This window comes from Nycticebus coucang, chromosome 10, assembly GCF_027406575.1.
Source record: "Nycticebus coucang isolate mNycCou1 chromosome 10, mNycCou1.pri, whole genome shotgun sequence".
Taxonomy (NCBI): domain Eukaryota; kingdom Metazoa; phylum Chordata; class Mammalia; order Primates; family Lorisidae; genus Nycticebus; species Nycticebus coucang.
This window is the reverse complement of record NC_069789.1, coordinates 66,069,512-66,091,698: the sequence shown is the minus strand read 5'-3', so window position 1 is coordinate 66,091,698 and position 22,187 is coordinate 66,069,512. Positions and strand designations below refer to the sequence as shown.

General features: G+C 35.1%; 1 protein-coding gene across 3 annotated transcripts in view; it reads right to left on the bottom strand.

Moving 5' to 3' along the window:
- The window catches only part of KCNT2 (potassium sodium-activated channel subfamily T member 2), a 399,505-nt gene that overhangs the window by 132,220 nt on the left and 245,098 nt on the right, over positions 1-22,187 (bottom strand). For all 3 annotated transcript variants that reach the window (XM_053607648.1, XM_053607649.1, XM_053607650.1), the window contains exon 14: positions 13,972-14,080. In XM_053607648.1, the coding sequence (XP_053463623.1) occupies positions 13,972-14,080 (109 nt within the window). The remainder of the gene's footprint in view (positions 1-13,971; positions 14,081-22,187) is intronic.

Below are 22,187 nucleotides of genomic sequence, written 5' to 3'. Positions count from 1 at the left end.
ATTTTTTATTGCAGTTTGGCTGGGGCTGGGTTTGAACCCGCCACCCTCGGTATATGGGGCCGGGGCCCTGCTCACTGAGCCACAGGTGCCGCCCTACTTAACATATGTTATAGACACACCCTTAAATTGTCAAGGGAGAAGATGTTCCACTTAAGCAAAAGAAAATTCAAAAATAAGAACTGAGAGCTTCTCCAGACTAGAAGCAATCAGCATAGGAACTCCAGAAGTCTGAAAAATCAGAGTGAAAGGATATCCCTGAAAGGGAACATCAGCTCCATAGCAATGAGTGCCAACCAAAATGAAAATATTGAAATGACAAATAAAGAATTCAAATATGGAATGCAAGAAAGCTCAATGAAATCTAAGAAAAAAAATGGAAAATCAACTTAAAGAAACCAGAAAAACAATTTAGGAAGGGAATGAAAAACTCAATAAAGATATTGGCATATAAAAAAATAGAACTTCTGGAAATGAAAATTTTATTTAGGGAAATAAACACAAGGAAATTTTTAAAAATAGGCTAAACCAGCAGAAGATTCTTTCTTTCAAGTTAAATCAGTCAGTCAAAAATAAAGATCAGAGAATTAAGATGGAGGAATAAAGGCTGCACAAAATAATGAGACTATGTAAAACAGCCATGTTTAAGAATCATAGGCATCCCTGATGGTGAAGAAAATGTACAAGGGCTGGAAAATCATCTATTTGAGGAATTAATTGAGGAAAAATTCCCTGGTCTTGCTAGTGATTAAGACATCTTGGTTTGAGAACCTAAATGCAAAGAGGCAGTTGCCAAGACACATGCCAATCATACTGCCAAAGTCAATGCAAAGGAGGTACTTGTTCAGACACACAGGGAAAACCACCATGTAACTTACAAAGGAAAACTCACTGGGATTGTTGCAGACTTCTCATCTGAGGCCTTACAAGACAGAAGGGATCAGTCCCCATCTTCAGAACAACTGTCAGCCTAGAATTTTGTACCTTGCAAGACTAAGTTCTATATATGAAGAAGAAATAAAGACTTTTCCAGATAAGCAAACACTGAGAGAGTTTCTCAAGATCAGACATACTCCGTAGGAAAGACTCAGAACTGAATTATACATAGATCAGCATGACAGACACCCACCAGTGTAAAAACAGCCAAAGGCTAAAGCCAGGAGCTCATATAAACAATGTTTGTGGTAAAACAAAGTAATGTGGTCCAACAGGATGAACAAAACAGCATCCCACATGTCAATCCTATCAATTAATGTTAATGTTCTGAATGCCACACTTGAGAGACATAGGCTGGATGAAGGGATGAATAAATATAACTCAAGTAAATGCTATGACCAGAAAATTCATCTAACCCACAAGGATTTATACAGGCTTAAGGTGACGGAATGGAAAAACACATATTCCATGCAAATGGAAGTCAAAAGAAAGCAGGGGTAGGTAGCCATTCTCACATGAAATAAAATTGACTTTAAATTGGCAAGACTAAAGAAAGACAAAAGATAATTGTTATGTAATGGTAAAGGGTACAATTCAATAAGAAAATATAGCAATCTTAAATATACATTGACCTAAAACAAGAGACTCCTAGAACTGATAAATAAACTCAACAAAGTCTCAGGTTACAAATTATTGTACACAAATCAGCAGCATTCCTATACACAAACAATAGTCAAGCTATGAATTAAATAAAAGACTCAGTACTATTCAAAATAACTAAAAAGAAAATAAAAGACCTAGAAATATAATTAACTAAGGATGTTAAAGATCTCTACAAAGAGAACTAAGAAATTCTGAGGAAACAAACTGCAGATACCTCCAACAAATGAAAAAAGTATTTCATGCTCATGGATTGGTAGAATGATTTTTATTAAAATGTCCATACCACCCAAAGGGATTTATGGATTCAGTTAAATCCCCATCAAAATATTTCACAGATCTAGAAAAAATAAATCTAAATTCATTTTAGAACTAGAAAAGAGTTCAAATAGCCAATGAAATTTTAAGCAAAATAAAACAATCCTGGTGACATCACATTACCAGACATCAAACCATACTATAAGCCTATAATAGCCAAATCAACATGATATTGGCACAAAAGTAAGAGACATAGATCAATAGAACAGAATACAGAACCTAGATACAAAACCATGCACATTCAGCCAACTGCTCTGTGTAAAGCAAATAATAATATACAGTGGGGAAAGAATCCCAATTCAATAAATGGTACTGGGAAAATTCCATAGACACATGCAGAAGAATGTAACAGTATCCATATACCTCACCACTCAAAAAATTAATTCCAGATAGATAAAAGACTTATATGTGAGGCCCAAAACCGTAAAAAATCTAGAAGAAAAATTTTGTAAAAACTCTTCTTCATATCACCCCAGAAAAAAAATTTATGAAGAACATCCCAGTGGCAATCATGGCAACGACAACAAAATAATAAATGGGACTTGATAAAATGAAAAGGCTTTTGCACAGCTAAGGAAATAATCAACAAAGCAAATAGATAAGCTAGAGAATGAAAGAAAATATTTGCTTAATAAAGACTAATAACCAGAATCTACAAAGAACATAAGAAAATCAGAAAGGAAAAATACAAACAACCCCATTAAAAAGTGGGCTTTACAAAAGGAGAGAGACAAATGGCCAGCCAACACACGAAAAAATGTTCAATGTCCCTAAACAGTAGGGAAATGCAAATTAAAGCCACACTGAGACATCACCTTACTCTAGTTAGAGTGGCTATTTTATTTTATTTTATAGACAGAGTTTCACTATGTCACCCTTGGAAGAATGCCATGACCACAGTTCACAGCAACCTCAAACTCTTGGCCTCAAGTGATGCTCTTGCCTCAGCCTCCCAAGTAGCTCGGACTATAGGTGCCCGCCACAGCACCCAGCTACTTTTTGTTGGAGTTGTCATTGATGGATAGCTGGCCTGGGCTGAGTTCAAATCCGCCAACTTCGGTGTATGTGGCTGGCGCCATAACCACTGTACTACGGGCACCGAGCCTAGAGTGGCTTTTTAATCAATGTCTGGCATCAACACAGAGAGCAAGGAATTCTTATGTAGTGTTGGTGGGACCTCAAATTATCACAACCTTTATTGAAAACCATATGAAAATTCCTCAAAACTCCAAAAGGAGATCTGTCATACGATCCAATATTCCCACTACTGGATATTTATCCAAAGGAAAAGAAGTAATTATTATCAAAAAGAGACCTGTGCAGCACAATTCCTAATGGCTAAGACATGGGATCAACACATGTGCCTGTCAATTCATGAGTGGATTAAGAAAATGTAACATGGTCTATTTAAGCTGGCTGGAAATAAAGAATATTGCTACTTGCCATCAGGGACTTGAAGCTCTTTCTTGCGTTCATACATTTTTAGGAGCGGGCTTTACACCTGTGGCGCCAGTCACTCCACGATCCCTTGCGCAACAGGAGTGATGAGTATAAAAACTTGAGATACTGCCTGGACCTCCACAAGAGCTGTGCTGCAACCACGATCGGCTCCCACCGGAACTCCGTAAGACCTGCGACATAACCGCCACCAGCACCCACCCAGACCTACCTAAGGACTGTGCCAAAACTGCGATCGGTGCCAGCCTGGACCTCGGTAAGAGCTGCGCCCACTGGGCCTCCTCATTGCCCTGACCAGGAACTACAGGAGCCACGCAACCCCGCGTCCTCCCTCCTGTATCCTCCCTGCCTCCACACCAGCCTGCTCGTCTGGCCAGGGACACTGGTAGCCACATGCCCTCCGGAGCCCTCCCTGTCTCTGCACAGAGCTCTTCTCCTGGCCAGAGACAGCTGGAGCCTTGGGCTCTCTGTGCCAAAGTCACAAGCCACCAGGCACTCCCAGAACTGTGTGCACCACCTCCAGCCCTGTTGCTGAATCTGGGTGTGTCACACTCCGGAGCTGCTTCCACAACAAGAACTCCCTGGCTGGGGCAGCCCCAGAGGAACTACACAGGGTCACTCCTTACAAAGATCCAGCAACAAAAGGGTGATCCCGCTGGGGTCTAATCTTGGAGAGACACCTCTCCAACTCTGAGGACGAGGCAACAGTGAAAAACAATCAAGAGGCGAAATCAACAGAAAAACTCTGGCAATATGAAAAATTAGAGTAGATCAACCTCCTCTAGGATCAAGGGGGCAGACACAGCACAAGATCCCAGGCACAAACAAATAGCTGAGATGTCAGAAATCGAATTCAGAATCTGAATAGCAAATAAGATTGAATTAGAATTCCAAGCAGTAACCCAAAAGATATCTCAAGAATTCAACAAATTCAAAGACAAAATGACCAATGATTTTGACACACTGAGACAAGAAGTTACATCCCTCAAAGATCTAAAAAACACAGTAGAATCCCTCAGCAACAGAATGTAGCAAGCAGAAGAAAGGATTTCCGACATTGAAGGCAAAGATTTCCAATGCTCCCAAACTCTCAAAGAGGAAGAGAAATGGAGGGCAAAAACACATCACTCTCTCAGAGAGCTCTGGGATAAATGGAAGAAAACCAATATTCGTCTTATAGGGATGCCCAAAAGCGACAAAGTGGCTTCACAAGGCACAGAGTCTCTTCTCCATGAGATTATGAAGGAGAACTTTCCAGACATGCCAAGAGATTCTGAAATTCAGATAGTAGTTTCAGGACTCCAGCACGACTTAACCCAAATAAGACATCCCCCAGACACATCAAAATCAATTTCACTAAAGTTACTATGAAGGAGAAAATTCTGAAAGCAGCCAGACAAAAGAAAACCATCATCTACAAGGGGAAGAATATTAGAGTAACTGCAGATCTCTGGGGCGGCTCCTGTGGCTCAGTCGGTAAGGCGCCGGCCCCATATACCGAGGGTGGCAGGTTCAAACCCGGCCCCAGCTGAACTGCAACCCAAAAAAAATAGCCGGGCGTTGTGGCGGGCGCCTGTGGTCCCAGCTGCTCAGAAGGCTGAGGCAAGAGAATCACTGAAGCCCAGGAGTTGGAGGTTGCTGTGAGCTGTGTGAGGCCACGGCACTCTACCGAGGGCCATAAAGAGAGACTCTGTCTCTACAAAAAAAAAAAAAGAATAACTGCAGATCTCACTGCTGAAACCTTTCAACCTAGAGGAGGAAGGTCATTGACTTTTAATCTCCTAAAACAAAATAACTTTCAACCCAGGATCCTGTACCCAGCTAATCTGACTTTCATATATGACGGAGAAATTAAATACTTTAATGACATTCACACGTTGAAGAAATTTGCCTTAACTAAACCAGCTCTCCAAGATATTCTCAGACCTATCCTTCATAAAGACCAGCGTAACCCTCCACCACAAAGTAAACTCACCCAGAAAATTTTGAGCAACTTCCAACTTCCACAGTTGCAAAAGGATTAAAAATATCCACCGGACTCTCGAAAGGCTTATCAATATTCTCAATCAATGTGAATGGCTTAAATTGTCCTCTAAAGAGGCACAGGTTGGCTGACTGGATACAAAAACTCAAGCCAAATATGTGCTGCATACAAGAATCGCATCTTACATTAAAAGACAAATATAGACTGAAGGTGAAGGGATGGTCATTTATACTCCAGGCAAACAGAAAGCAGAAAAAAGCAGGCGTTGCAATCTTATTTGCAGACGCAATAGACTTTAAACCAACCAACATAAGGAAGGATAAGGATGGACACTTCATATTTGTTAAAGGCAATACTCAATATGATGAGATTTCAATTATTAATATTTATACACCCAACCAGAACGCACCTCAATTTATAAGAGAAACTCTAACAGACATGAGCAACTTGATTTCCTCCAGTTCAAAGTAGTTGGAGATTTTAACACCCCTTTAGTAGTGCTGGATAGATCCTCCAAAAAGAAGCTAAGCAAAGAAATTTTAGATTTAAACTTAACCATTCAACACCTGGACTTAAAAGACATCGACCCACAAATGGACCAGCAAATTGTGGTACATGTATACCATGGAATATTATGCAGCCTTAAAGAAAGATGGAGACCTTACCTCTTTCATGTTTACATGGATGGAGCTGGAACATATTCTTCTTAGCAAAGTATCTCAGGAATGGAAGAAAAAGTATCCAATGTACTCAGCCCTACTATGAAGCTAATTTATAGCTTTCACATGAAGGCTATAACCCAACTATAGCACAAGAATATGGGGAAAGGGCCAAGGGAGGGGAAGGGAGGGGGGAGGTTTGGGTGGAGGGAGGGTAATGGGTGGGGCCACACCTATGGTGCATCTTAGAATGGGTACAGGCGAAACTTACTAAAGGCAGAATACAAATGTCTATATACAATAACTAAGATAATGCCATGAAGGCTATGTTGAACAGTTTGATGAGAATATTTCAGATTGTATATGAAACCAGCACATTGTACCCCTTGATTGCACTAATGTACATAGCTATGATTTAACAATAAAATAAAGAAAGAAAGAAAGAAAGAAAGAAAGAAAGAAAGAAAGAAAGAAAGAAAGAAAGAGAAAATGTAACATGTGTATACTATCGAATAATATGCCACCATGAAGAAGAACGAATTATGTCCTTTTCAACCATTGGATGGAACTGGAGACCATTATCTTAAGTATCTAAAGAATGGAAAATCAAACACCACATGAACTCTCCATTAAATTGGAAATAACTGATGAGCCCACATGTGCACAGAGGGAAGTAAACTGACTGGAAATCAACCAGGGAGGCAGAGAAGAAAGGGACAGGCAAAAACCTACCCAGTAGGTATAATGATCATTATCTGGATAATGACACACTTACAATCCTGCCCCAAGCATAAAAAAATTGACAGATGTAACCAAAACAATTTTTACCCCCAAAATATTCTGAAATTAAAGAAAGAAAATTTGTAAATTAAAAGACTGATTTTCATTTGTATACTATCTGACTGATAAAGAATAATACAGCCAACGAGAGAACTAATGACTAATAATCATTATCAAGGTTTACTTCTTAACCCTCAAGCTCAAAATGATCCCGTGAGCTTATGTTATTGAGTTTCATGGCTTTAAATGGTTTATATTTATATGCTGCTAAGCAAATTTATACCTTGATTTACACCCTTAGTGTGGACTTCTCCTTTGTCACCAGACCACACACAGGGAAAAGTTTTCATAATCCAATAAATTTCTTAATATGTCCAAAATAAAAATCTTTGTCTGTGGTCTTCTGTATTTTGAAAAATCATAATTATATCCTTCTGGTTTGGGGGGCCAAAAATTTGCATTCATCCATCATTCCTCCTTTGCCTTTCTCTACTAAAAAGCTAGAAACCTACCATGATGTCTCAAGATACTTTAGATATATCCAAAACCACCTGACACAGATCTGGTAAGGAGTAGTTAAAAGGCAATGGGACTCCTGTAATATCCCAAGCTTATTAAAACAAACAAACAAACAAAACAAAACACCAGGAAAACAAAAAGGCAATGAAACTCAAGAAAAACCTTAAGTAGTCTCTGGAGGCAATGGTTTGATTCTTGCCATTCTCCTTTCTTCATACTGAGAAAAACAGCCTGAAGTGGAGCAGGCATTTGTGACCACCGCAAGAGAATCTTCAAGATTAAAGTCTACAAACTAAAGATGCCAGATGAAAGAGAAGAGAAGAGAAGAGAAGAGAAGAGAAGAGAAGAGAAGAGAAGAGAAGAGAAGAGAAGAGAAGAGAAGAGAAGAGAAGAGAAGAGAAGAGAAGAGAAGAGAAGAGAAGAGAAGAGAAGAGAAGAGAAGAGAAGAGAAGAGGAGAGAAAGAAAGAAAGAAAAAGAAAAAAGAAAAGAAATAGAAAGACCAAAGTACTCTCATGGCATTACTGAGTCAGACAACCTGGTGGTCCAGAAGCTGATCTCTGGACTTTTTAATGTGTAAAATAAATACACCTGTAGACCTTTAGGGAGATATTTTGTTATACATGTATGGGGAAGAATATATTTTCAGCTAATTCAGTATTCCTTATTAGACATAAATAAAATAAGTGTAAATCAGCCCTTACCTCACCCACTGTTTTCTAAGGGATAAATCGTTCCCTATGTAGAGATATTCTACAAAGTCTCTGGATCCCATCCCTTACTCTTAAGGCATTTTCGATTTCTTTCTCTTTAGTGGTACTTATTCGAAAATTAAACTTTAAAAGAAGACAAAAACGGATAAATGCATACATACATACACACAAAAAGGTTTCTTCAACATTTCTATGCAATACAGCTTTCATTATTTTTCTTTTTTAGATTCATGAACAAACCCAATAAAGTTTTACTGTTCAATCAGGCTTCACTTTTTTAGCATCTCTTTGTTCATCCTTTCTCAAAATGAGAAAAGTCCATTGTCCAAATAGTTTTTCTCAGAAGTCCCCAGTGGCTTACAAAATGTTTGTCAGTCTCAATCAATCTGAAACTATTTATATCTGCGTTTCCCACGTGCTGGCTGCAGATGAATACTGGTCTGTGACCTGTTAGGGAGCAGGCTGCACAGCAGGACCTGAGCAGTGGTCTGGTGGGTACAGACAGAAGCTGCATCTGTATTTACAGCTGATCCCCATCCCATGTGTGGCTGCCTAAGCTCTGCCTCCTGTCAGATAAGCTGTGGCGTTAGACCCTCACAGGGGCGCAAACCCTACTGTAAACCAACTGTGAGCCAGTGATGTCACACACTCCTATGAGAATTTATTGCCTGATGATCCGTAGGGAAGCTGAGGTAGGTATTGATGGTAGAGCACTGGGACCATCTAGTTGCAGGAAAACAAGCTCAGGGCTCCCACTGATTCTGCATTATGGAGAGTTGTAACATTACTTCATGATTTATTACAATGTAATAATATAGAAGTAAAGTACAATAAAGTGAAAGAAATGTTAACAAATCATCCCCAAACCACAGGACCCCACCCTTTGTTCCTGTGGACCTCTGATCTATATTGTTAACTATTTAGTTCTTAGAAATTCCTTCTCCCTTTATTATAATATGCTGTACAATACTATATTTGCTTTCTTTTTCTTCCATTTGTTTCCTAGAAGTAATAAACTCCAGAGACAAAGCCTTAAATTGTCATTTCTTCCAAATCCCCGCTATTTCTACTTTCACTTCTGTGAGCCTAATGATTAGCACAGTCCCTACTCAGAAACCAAGAGTTGCAGGCATTCCCACCACCCATTATATCTGCATTAAAAAGAAAATGTATCCAATAGAAAATTTATTCTGTCTTCTGCAAACCATGCATTTTATAATTTTCTACTGTACAGACTCAAGTATGAAAATATTTCTTTTCTTTATTTTTCTTTCTTCTACACTCATATATAATCAATGGTCAAGTTATATAAATTCTAACTTTGCAATATTCCCCATCAATTCTCTTTTTCTTTTCCCGTTTTTCACTGAGATAAAAATATTATTACTTGGATAGGACTAATTATTTTTATAAAAGTAAATTAAAAATAAAAAAATGAACTACTAAAATTCTCAAATTTTGATAAAGGTAAAATATCATCAAGATAGATTAATGGAATGTTATGAACTGGCCTGATATTTTGAAATTTCCTATATGAATCACCACAGTCCATGTTCAACAGCGTACAGAAATTTTTGTTTGAAGAATAAATTTATGATTGCATTTTTAAGAAGCACTGGACACTCATATTTATATAAAGTAAGTACATCTAAAAATTGAACAGGAAAAAATGTGAAGCATTAAAGTATAGAATAAAGAATCAACAAAGGTACACTGCTGATCGAAGTCATCTAAAAGTTACTTGATGATTAAGGATCCACTATAACTGGAATGAACAAAGGTCTGACAGTTAAGTTTGCGAAGTCATCCTAGAAAATGTGCTTACATTCCTCATTCATGCTTATCATTATGGCCACCTTTGAAGTACTCCCTTTGAGAAGTTATGCGCCATCAAGAGGGTCCTCCTATGACACACAAAAACATTCAACATGAATAATGATTGCCTCTCAGCAAGAGACCATCACAAGCTGATGTGAACATGGCTTTGAGACTGATATACCAAAGCTATGACCTGACTCAGTTGTTTGTACAATGCTGCCAACATGAGCACATGGTGGTAAGTCCACAAATTTAACTGTCAGACATCATATGATGACAGCTCTCATAGTCATTATAGAAAAAGAATTCCAAAATTATTTGAAGGATGGACCAAGCACGGTGTTGGTGCATTGCTTCCCAAGGGAAGTAGTGATATTCAGCAATGAGGTATGCAGCACTTTTTCCAGGATGAGTTTGCCAACTTAATTATCAGACTTCGTATTGATAACATATAGAAAGGAAAATCTAAAATCATAACAGTTGTAATCAGCCCTCAGAGTTGTAAAGGTTAGAGTATTGGTTAGGTTACTGAAGAGACGCCCAAAGACAAGATAGACTATAAAATATGTAAATGATGTATATCATTTGTCAATTATAAGTTCAAGAGTAGGCGGTTAATCTTTAATATGTGCCTTCAATTTGTGTCCCCATTTCCACATGCTAGAATGCAAGAATTAAGAAAAAGAAATAGATATTGAATAGGTAAGTCGCCCTAATTCAGAAGCAGAAGTAAGAAATCCATTTTACTATGATCTAAGCCAGTAAAAAAGGTGATTTTGATCTCCAACTCTGGATATATCACTCTCATTTGTTTCAGAACTACACTTCTTACTTTCTTTAGGTATCTATAATCTACATAGCACTTTATTTTGAAAATATATGCTAAAATGAGGTTATTTTAGGTTTTAGACTATATGTATTTCTGTGCTAAAGTTTTATTATCTTTTTTCATGTTACATCAACTAATAGAGTACATAATAGTTTGTGAATGTCAATTATCTTTAATCAAAGTCACCATTTATTATAGAGAAAATTGTTAATATTTTTCAAATATTTTTAAATATTTGAGAAATTTGAGTATTATTTTATAGCATTGTTTTCAATTAGTGGTTTGATAATGTTCACATAAAGCAATTTCTAGACTAGTCAATATTTTTTCTCATTATATTACCTAATTCAACTCACAAACTTGTTCTCTAATTATTCAATTAATATATTTGAACTCTTTAATTTTTGCTGATGTTTAAAGGTAAAATTATGAGCATTCTGTTAATAAAAGAATATAGACTATATATTAAATGAATGCATATGTTGAATATGCTAATTACCTGATCTGATCACTGTTATATATGTCAAAAACATCACTATGTGCCTATGAATATGTAAAATTATTTAGTAATTAAGAATAAAATTATAAAATATTAGTGCACACATAACACAAAGGATTAATACAAATTACTTTGTTAATCTTCCAATAACTTATTTTTTAAATGCTAAGTTATCTCCTGATTATTTATATTCAGGTAATGGTGGTACATATCTGGGAAAGTTCTTCCATATAGAATATATAAAGAACTCTACAGCTCAGTAATCAAAGTCAAAAAACAATTTAAAAGGGTTTTTCTTCAAAGAAGACACATGATTAACCAATGAACACTTGAAATAAGCCTCAGTATTATTAGCCATCAGTGAAATGCAAATCAAACCCACACCGAGATACCACTTTACACCTACAAGGAGTTGTATCATCAAAAATGCAGATAATAACAAGACTGCTGAGAATGTGAAGAAAGGAGAACCCTGATCCACTCCTGGTAGGAATCAAATGTTGCTGCAATTTTGGAAAACACGGGACGGCTCAAAGGAGTAGGGCACCGGCCCCATATACCAGAGGTGGCGGGTTCAAACCCAGCCCCGGCCAAAAACTGCAAAAAAAAAAAAAAAAAAAAAAAGACTGATAATTTTGGAAAACACAATTCCTGAAGCTAAACAGAGAGGTCATATGGAGCCACATGGGGTAGTAATTCCATTTCTTAGACCCAAGAAAAATGAAAGCACAGGTCCACCCAAAAACCTTTATACAAAAGTTAACAGCAACATCATTCACAATGCTAAAAAAAGAAAATATATGTCCATTATCTGAAGTATGGAAAAATGAAATGCTACATATCCATGCAATACAATATTACTCAGTTCCATAAATAAAAAGGAATGACGTGCAGGTGCATACTATAATATGTATGGACCTTGAAAACATCATAACCAAGTCACAAACAACATAACCTATATGATTCCATTAATATAAAATATCCAAAATAGGCAAATCTATACCAACAGAAGTAGTTCAGTGGTTACCTAAGACTGAAAGGGTTGGAAGGAATTCTGGCTGACTGCTAAAGGGTTGAGAGGTCCTTTATGGAGTTCCGGAATCAGATAGTAGTGACGGTTGAAAAATTCTATGAGCATAATTTTAGTATTTTAAATGGCTGCATTATATAGTATGTGAATTAAGTCTCAATAAAGCTGCTATACAGCTATTATGTTGGGCTATGGTATTTATTGCTACACAATTATGAAATAAATGTTCAGGTCAAACTTATTTGTATGAAATCCTTAGATATATTGTAACATTTTCTTCAAACATATTGCTTTCTTTTACAATAAGGCAAAATTCACTTGGAGTATATTTAGAAAAATCTTACTCTAAGGACCGTTTAAATTCTGTCGACTATAATTTTTTTCAGCAGGTGATATGCGTGTCAATAAATAATATTTACTAGGAGTTCCACAGAGTAATTTAACTTCACTCTATGACTAATGAGCTATGTTAAACAGAGTCAATGGATCTTATTTTATCCTTTATGTATGCAACAATGAAGTTGGAGTAGATATTCAGCATTATAATGTATGAATTTGTACAAAGATGGCATGGCAAAATAATGAGCATATTTGACGAGTTTTACAAATGTTCAATTACTAGGTATTAAAATAATTTTGTATTACTTTAATTTGCACAAAATGCTGAGTACTTTCAACAAAGAAAAAATTTCATTCATAGTTCTATCTTTTTTTTTTTTTTGCACAGATTGAAGGCTTATAAATGTATACAATAAAAGCATTTCTATTCAGAACTTTGGGAAAATTGCCTCTGGGAAACTCTTACCATCCCAATTAAGCAACTGGAGGTAAGGCAGTAAAATCTACTTTAAAACACTATTAGGTATTCACTATTTTCAAATTAACAACTTATTCCATCTATAATTAAATCCTTAGAAAGAATTTTCCTTTTTCTGAATTTATTTGATTTGGCACATCACTTAAACAACTATCAATTAACTTACTAAATTTAAATAGTCATAACCACTAGCACGCAGTAGAGTTTATGCAGAAAGTAAACATTTTGTCTGAAATATCAAGTTTAAATTATGAAAAGATATAAAACACATTTGTCTCTAAGTAGTAGCAGTGATTATGTTCACTGCTTATATTTTTCTCTAATCATCCCAGTCACAAATAACTTCTGTATTTTATTAAACTTCTTTCAAAATAAATATGAACAAAAAACGTTTTGATAATATAACTTTCTCTCACCTACCTTGAAATTCATATGAAAAGTGATTATATTGGATTAACCTAATTTTATACAAGTACTTTGTTATTATTCCATAATAACTGCAAAATTGTAATTTTGAGAAAAATTATGTATATAAAGCTTTAAGATAAAACTTACCCCAAGAACAGAAAAAATGGTTTTAAATTCTTATCCTCTGTCAGAATTCTTATTTTAATGTAAAGGATTTATTTTCATTTTCTGCATAAGTATTAACCTTGAAAACAGAAATCATGCCCTAAACTTAGGCCTAACAAATGATGCATACACTTAGAATTGAGAATGCAACAAATTATCTCAAGGTTACTGAGAAAAGCAAATCAGCAAATCAGTTAATTTTCTATATATGTCTTGGACTCCTAAACATGTCTGTATCTTTTAGATAAAGATAATCCACACAAAAAAATAGGTACATATCTAGCTATACACCTTGGCTTACTCTATTTCCAAATCACATAACTACACTTAAATTTTTTAAATATAATTTAAAATATATTATCTTAAAGAAAAAATATACTTACTGCCCTCTAGAGGTATGAACCAGTAGTGTAATAAGTGTAGATGTTGCTGGGCATATACAGTTTAAAGCTAACATGGCGTATTTAAACTCTTCTTCACAGACAACATGATCTGTTTGAAATAAAATAGGTAAATTAGAATAATTTACCTTGGGAGAGTAATATTTTTAAATATAAAATTTAAAACATGATGAATAAAATTGTGGAAGTCTCATTATAAATATACTTGTTTTTAGAAATGTTTTTACATGTGCAATTTTATCCCCAGGGAATATGTTTCCTAAGAAAGAGTATTAGAGTATGGGTTAAGTGACTGGAGCAGAGGGTGGGGAGCTAGCATAATTCTGTCTCAACCAAATTGGTAATTTTTGGTAAATGTTTAATTTTCCTATGCTTCATCTATTTAAGGAGGCGAGTTATATACAGATTTGAGTACAGTCTGAAAAATTTATCAAATCCTTTATAAAGTCTCCTTTAATTCTGATCATTCTATGGTACGAAATAGTACCTTGATTTAAGGCAGTATTAATTTATAAAATTCATAATAATACAGCATAAATCACAGAAAGATATGATTGACATTATGTGCCTTGCATATAAGTAATAGGTCTTAAACTATGAAAAAAACTGTAATATCAATCAAAAACATTAATACTAAAACTAATTGAAACTGAAATTGTACTTTAACCTGAAGATCTAAAATCATAAACTCAAAAGATGATAGGGTCCAGCCGGAAAAGATATAAATGTCAACTGAAATTCAATGACATAAAAATAACAGAGTGCTAGAAATGACGGCACATAGAGGGGTGTAGGGCACATCTAGAGAGGATTATGCTACTCTAGCCAATTATATTATTATCATGCAGTAATGAAGGTCCAGATGCCAGATATTCTATTTTTCCCAAAAGTCATTTTTAGAGAAGTGAGTAAATATTATTTATTTTGGAAACAAAACAAAACAAAACCTCTCTACCCAAGCAAATGATTATAGCTGGTATTCAAAATAAAGACAATGTTTAAATTTCTAAGAAGATACATATTCTCAGCCAGAAAATAGCAGTTTTAGCTAAATTAAGAAATAGAAGATTGAATTTGTCAGTGAGCCAGATCTATAAAGAACACATACATCATACATTTATGAGGAAACAAGAAAAGGTTACTTGGGAGATGGTTTAGCAAATGCGTCAGTCTGACAAATATTGACCTTAGTCTTCTCCAGTTTTAGCACATGAAAAAGCTCACTACTTTTTCTATTGCTTTCATTTACTTTTCTTTTCTCTTTCACACTTTGTGAAAGAAGTACAGTATAGTTATATCCTAGGCTTTACTCTAAAAAAATATCAAGGACCTCCTAATAATAAACCTCTCTCTGTGCTTGTCAACATATTATAAGGACATTAAAGAAAATTTTAAAAGTACATAATCATGATATGTTATGTTTCACAGGAAAGACAAGCAGATTATCTTGTGAATGAGAGAGATGTACAGAAGATTTGCAAAAGAATAGTGTCTTTAAAACACCATTTCAAGGTATCTCAAAGCGTGTATAGCAAATTTGTGAAAATAGAGTAACAAAACTGTTAAATGTAGGATTTTATTACTTTAGAATCAGATGATAGCAGTACGTAGGGGACGCATAAATTCTGAATTAAAAATTGGAACATATGATTTGAGACAAATATGTGCATTTATTATGATATAATACAGAATTTTTAAAAATCCACATTGTAACAGAAAATTTGGAAGGTATGATTACTATTTATGCAATGCTGCATGCAATTATTAACTTTTCCTTAGCACAAACCATATTTCCTTCTGTAGGAGAATATGAGAAAATGTGGTGCATGTGTGATACATCTTATTTTCCTATAATAATTTAAAAAATAAGACTCTTTTCCTTTTCCTTTTTTTCAATGAATGTGTGCATCTGAATTTGCAGGGGAATCACTATGGGAAGATTGTATTGTACTAGCTAATTTTTCAAAAATTATACTAATCACTGGAAACCGGAAGGAAGAAAAAGACGCACAAATTTCAAGCAGTCATTTTTGTATTTACATATGCCTTTTTTCTACGTAAAAGTTCTGCAGTGTCCATCAGCCCTCTGAGCTAAAAGTATATACAAACATGCTACCATTCCTGGTGGCAATTTTACATGTGAATACAAAGTATATTTTGCACTATTTTCATGTATACTGAATTGTCTAGGGATTCAATTGCTTTGCTTCGTAAATTATGAGAAAATTAACTATACGTTTAGAATTGTATGTGAGTCAACATAAACATTTAATTACTATATATTATCAGTATCAGTTATCATCTATAGCTTGGCACACAGTCATTGGTTAAAGCATCTCTTTATTCCACTGTGTTTTCTTGTGTAAATTCTTGAGCATTTACCTATTGAAAACTTGCTTGTTCATTATCATTTCCTTTTTGTTTCTGTTTCATATCACAAGTATATTATTATTATTATTAGAAATTTATGTATGTCGACAGTTATATGTTATTTTGAATTTTATAAAGTAGTAAAGAAAGTGTTGCAAAATATTTATTGTAAAAAGGTGGTGTTTGATGAGACATAATGAAAACCAGTTAGATAAATAAGTTAATATATAATTATAATGAAAGCCTTTATTAGATAAAAGTAAAATCAGTATCTTCTGACTTAAAAAAAAATCTATTTAATCTCAATGAATGGCATACAGAGGGAAAGGGATATGATAGAATACTGAAGTGGGTAATATATTAAAGAGAGCTAAACCTAACCTACAAAATGGAACTGATTATATCTCTAGACCTTTCAGGTCCAAATCCATCCTTCTTCTAGGGACACTTAGTTTTTAACACTAACCATCAACCTTTAACCTGAATTAAAAAAACTGAAATAATATTTTTCATGCTACTTCACCCCTCATTTCTCAATACCATAAGAGAGCCAAAGTTTAATAATTCTGCTACTAAAGCCCCCCCATTTCCATTCTCATAACTTACTAGAGATTTCCAATGCTTATCCATAATTCTTTTTTTTTTTTTTTTGTAGAGACAGAGTCTCACTTTATGGCCCTTGGTAGAGTGTCGTGGCCTCACACAGCTCACAGCAACCTCCAACTCCTGGGCTTAAGCAATTCTCTTGCCTCAGCCTCCCGAGTAGCTGGGACTACAGGCGCCCACCACAACGCCCGGCTATTTTTTGGTTGCAGTTTGGCCGGGGCTGGGTCTGAACCCGCCACCCTCGGTATATGGGGCCGGCGCCTTACAGACTGAGCCACAGGCGCCGCCCGATTATCCATAATTCTTAAGGACCAGATATCAGGTTTCAGAATTTAAAAAATTCATATTTTAGAAAGGTAATATATTTTACCCACTGAATGAAATATATTTTTATATTTTCCCACCAAGGAAAATACAAGACTTTTTCAAAGTATTCAGATTTTGGAGTTCCAGCTAAGAGGTTGTGGGCTGTTATTGGAACTCTGATGTTCTCATCTAGGCTAATTAAACAGCTTCTTAACTGGTCTTCATGTCTTCCAAGTCTTCAGCATTCTACCTTATGAAAGCTGATTTATATGAACTGGGTCACTCCTGTCATACTCAACTAAATCAGGGTCAAGGAGCCAGGGAAAAAAGCACTCAGGGCACAAAGCACCCACACCAAGAATTTAATGTTCCATAAAGCTAGTTGTTAGAACAGCCTACTCTGACACTAAGACCAGTTTTAGTGGTCTGAAATGACAGGTTTTAATCACCATCTTTCATCAATCACAGCTTGCTAGCTCCCCAAAGCTTCTGTAGTGTCAATGTGCTTTCTTTCAAAGCAATACAGAACATTTCTCTTTTCAAAAAAAAACCCTAAACTTCCGTTTGTTCTTTGGACACACCGAAGATAATTGTAACAGGCCTCAAATCCCAAATCTGTGATTCCCAAATAAAACATTTAAATTAGAGATTTGTCTCTACATTTTACTTTGACTTTGACAATGTATTACCCTTCTAAAACTATGATGGCCAACAGAGTAGTGACATGTGACTGTTTAAATTTTAAAGAAAGAAAATCAAATGCAAATAACAAAACACAATATCTCTATCATACTAGCCACATTTTAAGCTATCAATAGCACTGTGGCTACTGGCTACAGTATTAGACGGTGCAGGTATAGACATTTCCACTACCACCAATAGTGCTACTGGACAGTGCTGTTTGATCTGACAAATGGATTAATGACCTTTCACAAATCCCAAGACATACAATTGACATTTCAAATTCCTTAATTGTGATTCGTAGACAATCAGAATTTGACTAATCTTACAAACATAATGCACCTTTTCCTTGCCCTTTCTCAGTTATATTAATGCTAAAATTGTTCATCTGTAATAAGAAGAGGGAAGGCAGAACATATGGGTATAAATACAGGTTTGTGGGTAGAAATGTCTGTAGAAGTTTATAATTTTTTTCTTCCTGTAGTGTGAAATAGGTAAAAATGATGATTAGAGAGGAGTTTGAAGATTGACAATTGCAGGTTCTCTTCTTATTTGTTTGTTGTTTTTTTGTTTTTTTCCTTTAGCCACATTCAAATGCATGGAAGTTAACACCAAAGCCCCAGAGGATTAGATTTAACTAGGATTGATTTTTAACATACAAATAAAACTTATGGAGAAAGGTCCAGTAATTGAGGGTAAATAGAAAGTATAGATATAAAGATGTGTTGTGAAATGCAAATAGGCCAAGGGAAGACAGAACCTGGAAGTGTAAACAATACTGAAAATCACATAGGAGAAATTAATTGTAGATCCCATAGGGTCAAAAGACGGTTGCAGTTCTGCATTAGAGTGTGCAAACTAGAAAGAAAGGAACTGGCGGTCAGAGAGGGAGACTCTAGAATAAGGGATTATTGAGAAGTCACATTTATTGGTAATATGATCAATAATAGGAGTAGTTGCTGAGATGGAATGGTGGGAAAGAATATTGAAAGAAGGGAAATTATAGAAACATGAGAATAAGATATGGAAAGAATCATTTTCAGGGCAATCAATATCAAGTATTCTGAGTAAGAATTACTGGAGAGAGTGAGCTAGGAGACTGAACACTTTTTTCAGGTTTATCAGATGTTTATATTTTCCTTTTTAAAACACTTTGAGTTGTAAACTGCCAGTTTTTATAAAATAATTTTTTAATTAAAAATAAAATACAAAGTCATATAAAATTTAAGTATTATAAAATGCATAATGTAGAAATATATCTGTAATAGGAACTGCCGTTTCCCCCTCTGTATGCAGAAACCACTTGTGTACAAAGCCATGTCTAGAAGAGATGTTTGAAGGGCAAGAATACTAACAGGTGTTGACAGTGGCTTGATGATTCCAGTCAGGTACACACAGAGAGATGATCTGAGGCAAGAATAGATTACTTTGCAAACAGAGAGAGCAGGGCCTAGAACTCTGATAAGGAGGGCACTGTTTGTTTGTAATCAAAATGTAGCCAACAATCCAGGAATCCAGAGAACTGAAAGAAGTGAGTACCTTAAATAGCAGGAGACAGTACTCCCTTTCAGAGCCTTTTTCAGAAGCTTCCCATTAAAACTTCTCAGCCAGACCAATAAAGCCAGACACATGGCGAGAGTAAAGTCCTGCGTTGCCTTCCCACCCAGACCTATATCAGATGATGTCTTGGCAGCTCCCCTCATTATAATCAAGAGCAAGAAGGAGCAAGGCAACAAAAACCAGTAAATAGGACAAGTTTAAATAAGTCTCTAGAAAATAATTTTGAGTACTGTTACTGACACATAAAAATACTGAAAAAAGCCATTCAATTTCAACTTCAGGGGTTGCCACAGAGAATAGCAAACAAGGACCAATGCATAAGAATACACAAGAGTTATTTTCCAAAAGCAGAACGAGGTTTAACCAGGAAATTTGCTATACTACATTGGAGGCTTCTCAATTTGTGCACCAAGGAGATGCTATGGTTATCTTATGCATCATCCTTTTTTTTTTTTTGTGGAAAAACGATTATTTTATTACAGCTGTCTTGTTATTTTATTGTGTATACTTATGGAGGTGGTGTGGGAACAACTAGCAAATTCATTTGTGCAGATCATGCCAGATCACTGAGAGCCTCTTCTACATCTGACTTCCGATCAGCCATATATCCTGGAAGCAGCATTTCACGGGGCTTTCAAATATCCTTCACAGAAAATAAATGAGTGTCCTATCACCAACACATGGGCAGCCAAAGGCTTGAACTGTGGCTGAAAATAGTATCTCCCACAGTAACTATTCTTTCTTATTTCCTTTTAGTAGCACAGGCTCTTATTTCCCCTCAACCCATTTCAATATTTTAGCTGGATGTATGGCTACTCTGGCAGAAATTCTATTTCTCAGTTTTTCTTTCAGAGAGATATGGGTTTGTCCAATGTGGCATGTGCTGAAATGTGCAAATTCTAGATTATTTTTTGTATACAAAGCCACTTCTCAACTCTATCCTTCTTGCTGGTGAGAATATATGTAGCAAAAGCCCAGCTTTGCTTATGCAAACAAAGATAACTCCTCATCAACTATCCAATCTGCACATATTTTCCTTATGGCTTCCAACTTTCCTCCTTTATTGAAGAAAGTATTTCTTATTTCAAAATAATATGCATTGTGTTGCATCTGTATAAAACATAAGCACCTGAGATCAGGTGGTGTCACCATTGAGGGTACCAAACCACAGGCAAGTTTCTCGTTCCCACTGAACCCAACTGGCCTTATCTCTAAGATGTGAATAACATTGGCATATAACTCATAAAGTTTTCTGAGGAAAAATGATAATCAGAATTCTAAACAAATTATATCATCACAATCACGGATTATTAGAAATAAAAACATAGGTTTCAGTAAACCCTCTTGAAACAATGCCAACAATATATTTTTAAAATGTACTTGGCAAAACAATATAAACCCACTTTTAAATAATTAAAACATGACTTCACTTTTGGGAAAAAAAATCTTGAATTCTGTATGAATCTTCATGTGGAGACTAGTACGTGTGCAAATATGCAAGGATGAACATCAAACTGTTCATAGGCTGGCAGAGTTTGAAAAGGATATGACTTTTGAAACACTAGTATTTGAGAGTCTTGGTTGCTTCTTTCTTATTGTATTTATCATTTTCAATTTAAAAGCTTTAAAAGTCAATAATTAGAATTAAGACAAATTTGTTACTAAATACGCATCAAAGCTATTTCGAGTTCATTTTATTCTAGAAAATAAAATTGATAATTACTTTTTAACAACATTTTTAAAGTTTGCATCACAGTATTTTCTGAGCTCTTGTACGATTTTAAAGTACCAGAAGCTTCTTCCATGCAGTTGCTAGGCAACGGCTCTTTGGAAAGCAGTAAACAGTGGAAAATGCACTAAACCAATCTAGTCCTGCATTTTGATTTACAGAAATCAAATATCCTTTGGAAAAGACCTTTTAAATAGAAACACAAACCAGGGTCAATTAAAAAAATGTAAGTAAGTAAATGTTTATTTTCATTTTATGAGGAGAAAGTTTATAGAGCAAATTAAAAAGTACATAGAGCAAATGATCAAATTGCATCATAAAATATTTTGTATATCCTTTGCTTATTAGATTATTTTATAAGCATAAAGGCTACAAACGTTGTCTTTTTCTTATACAAAAATACACAAAATCTAGCAATCAAGTGCATTTTATTTTGATCTTGTTATTTCAATCAATAAAATAATCAATTTGTGTGTGTGGGTGTGCACATGGCCGCACGGATACACATCAGAGATTTTGCCAATTCAAAGATTGTGAGGCATTCAAACACTGAATGGCTAAGAATAGGTTTAAGTAAATCTTTAAAAGTCATTTAGTTTCACAAGATCTAAATATAAGAATGCTTATTAAATATGTAGAATCCAAACCAGTTTGAAATTTGCAGTGTTCTGTAAGACACATATATGTTGCATTAATGAAACCATGTGCAATATAGCATGTTTGTTTTTTCTAATTGCTTTAACACTTATTTTAATGCTATAACTTTTTTAATGCATCTGACTAATTAAATGCTCCAAAGGTGAGTCATATTTCCTGCATCCTAGAGCAAAACAGTTTTAATTAATAAAATTCCCTTTATTTTAGACTTCTCAGAAGAACATACCAGTCAATATTTTTTGAGAAATTATTGTCTTCATGACTCCAATTTCTTTAGATTCTAACCAAA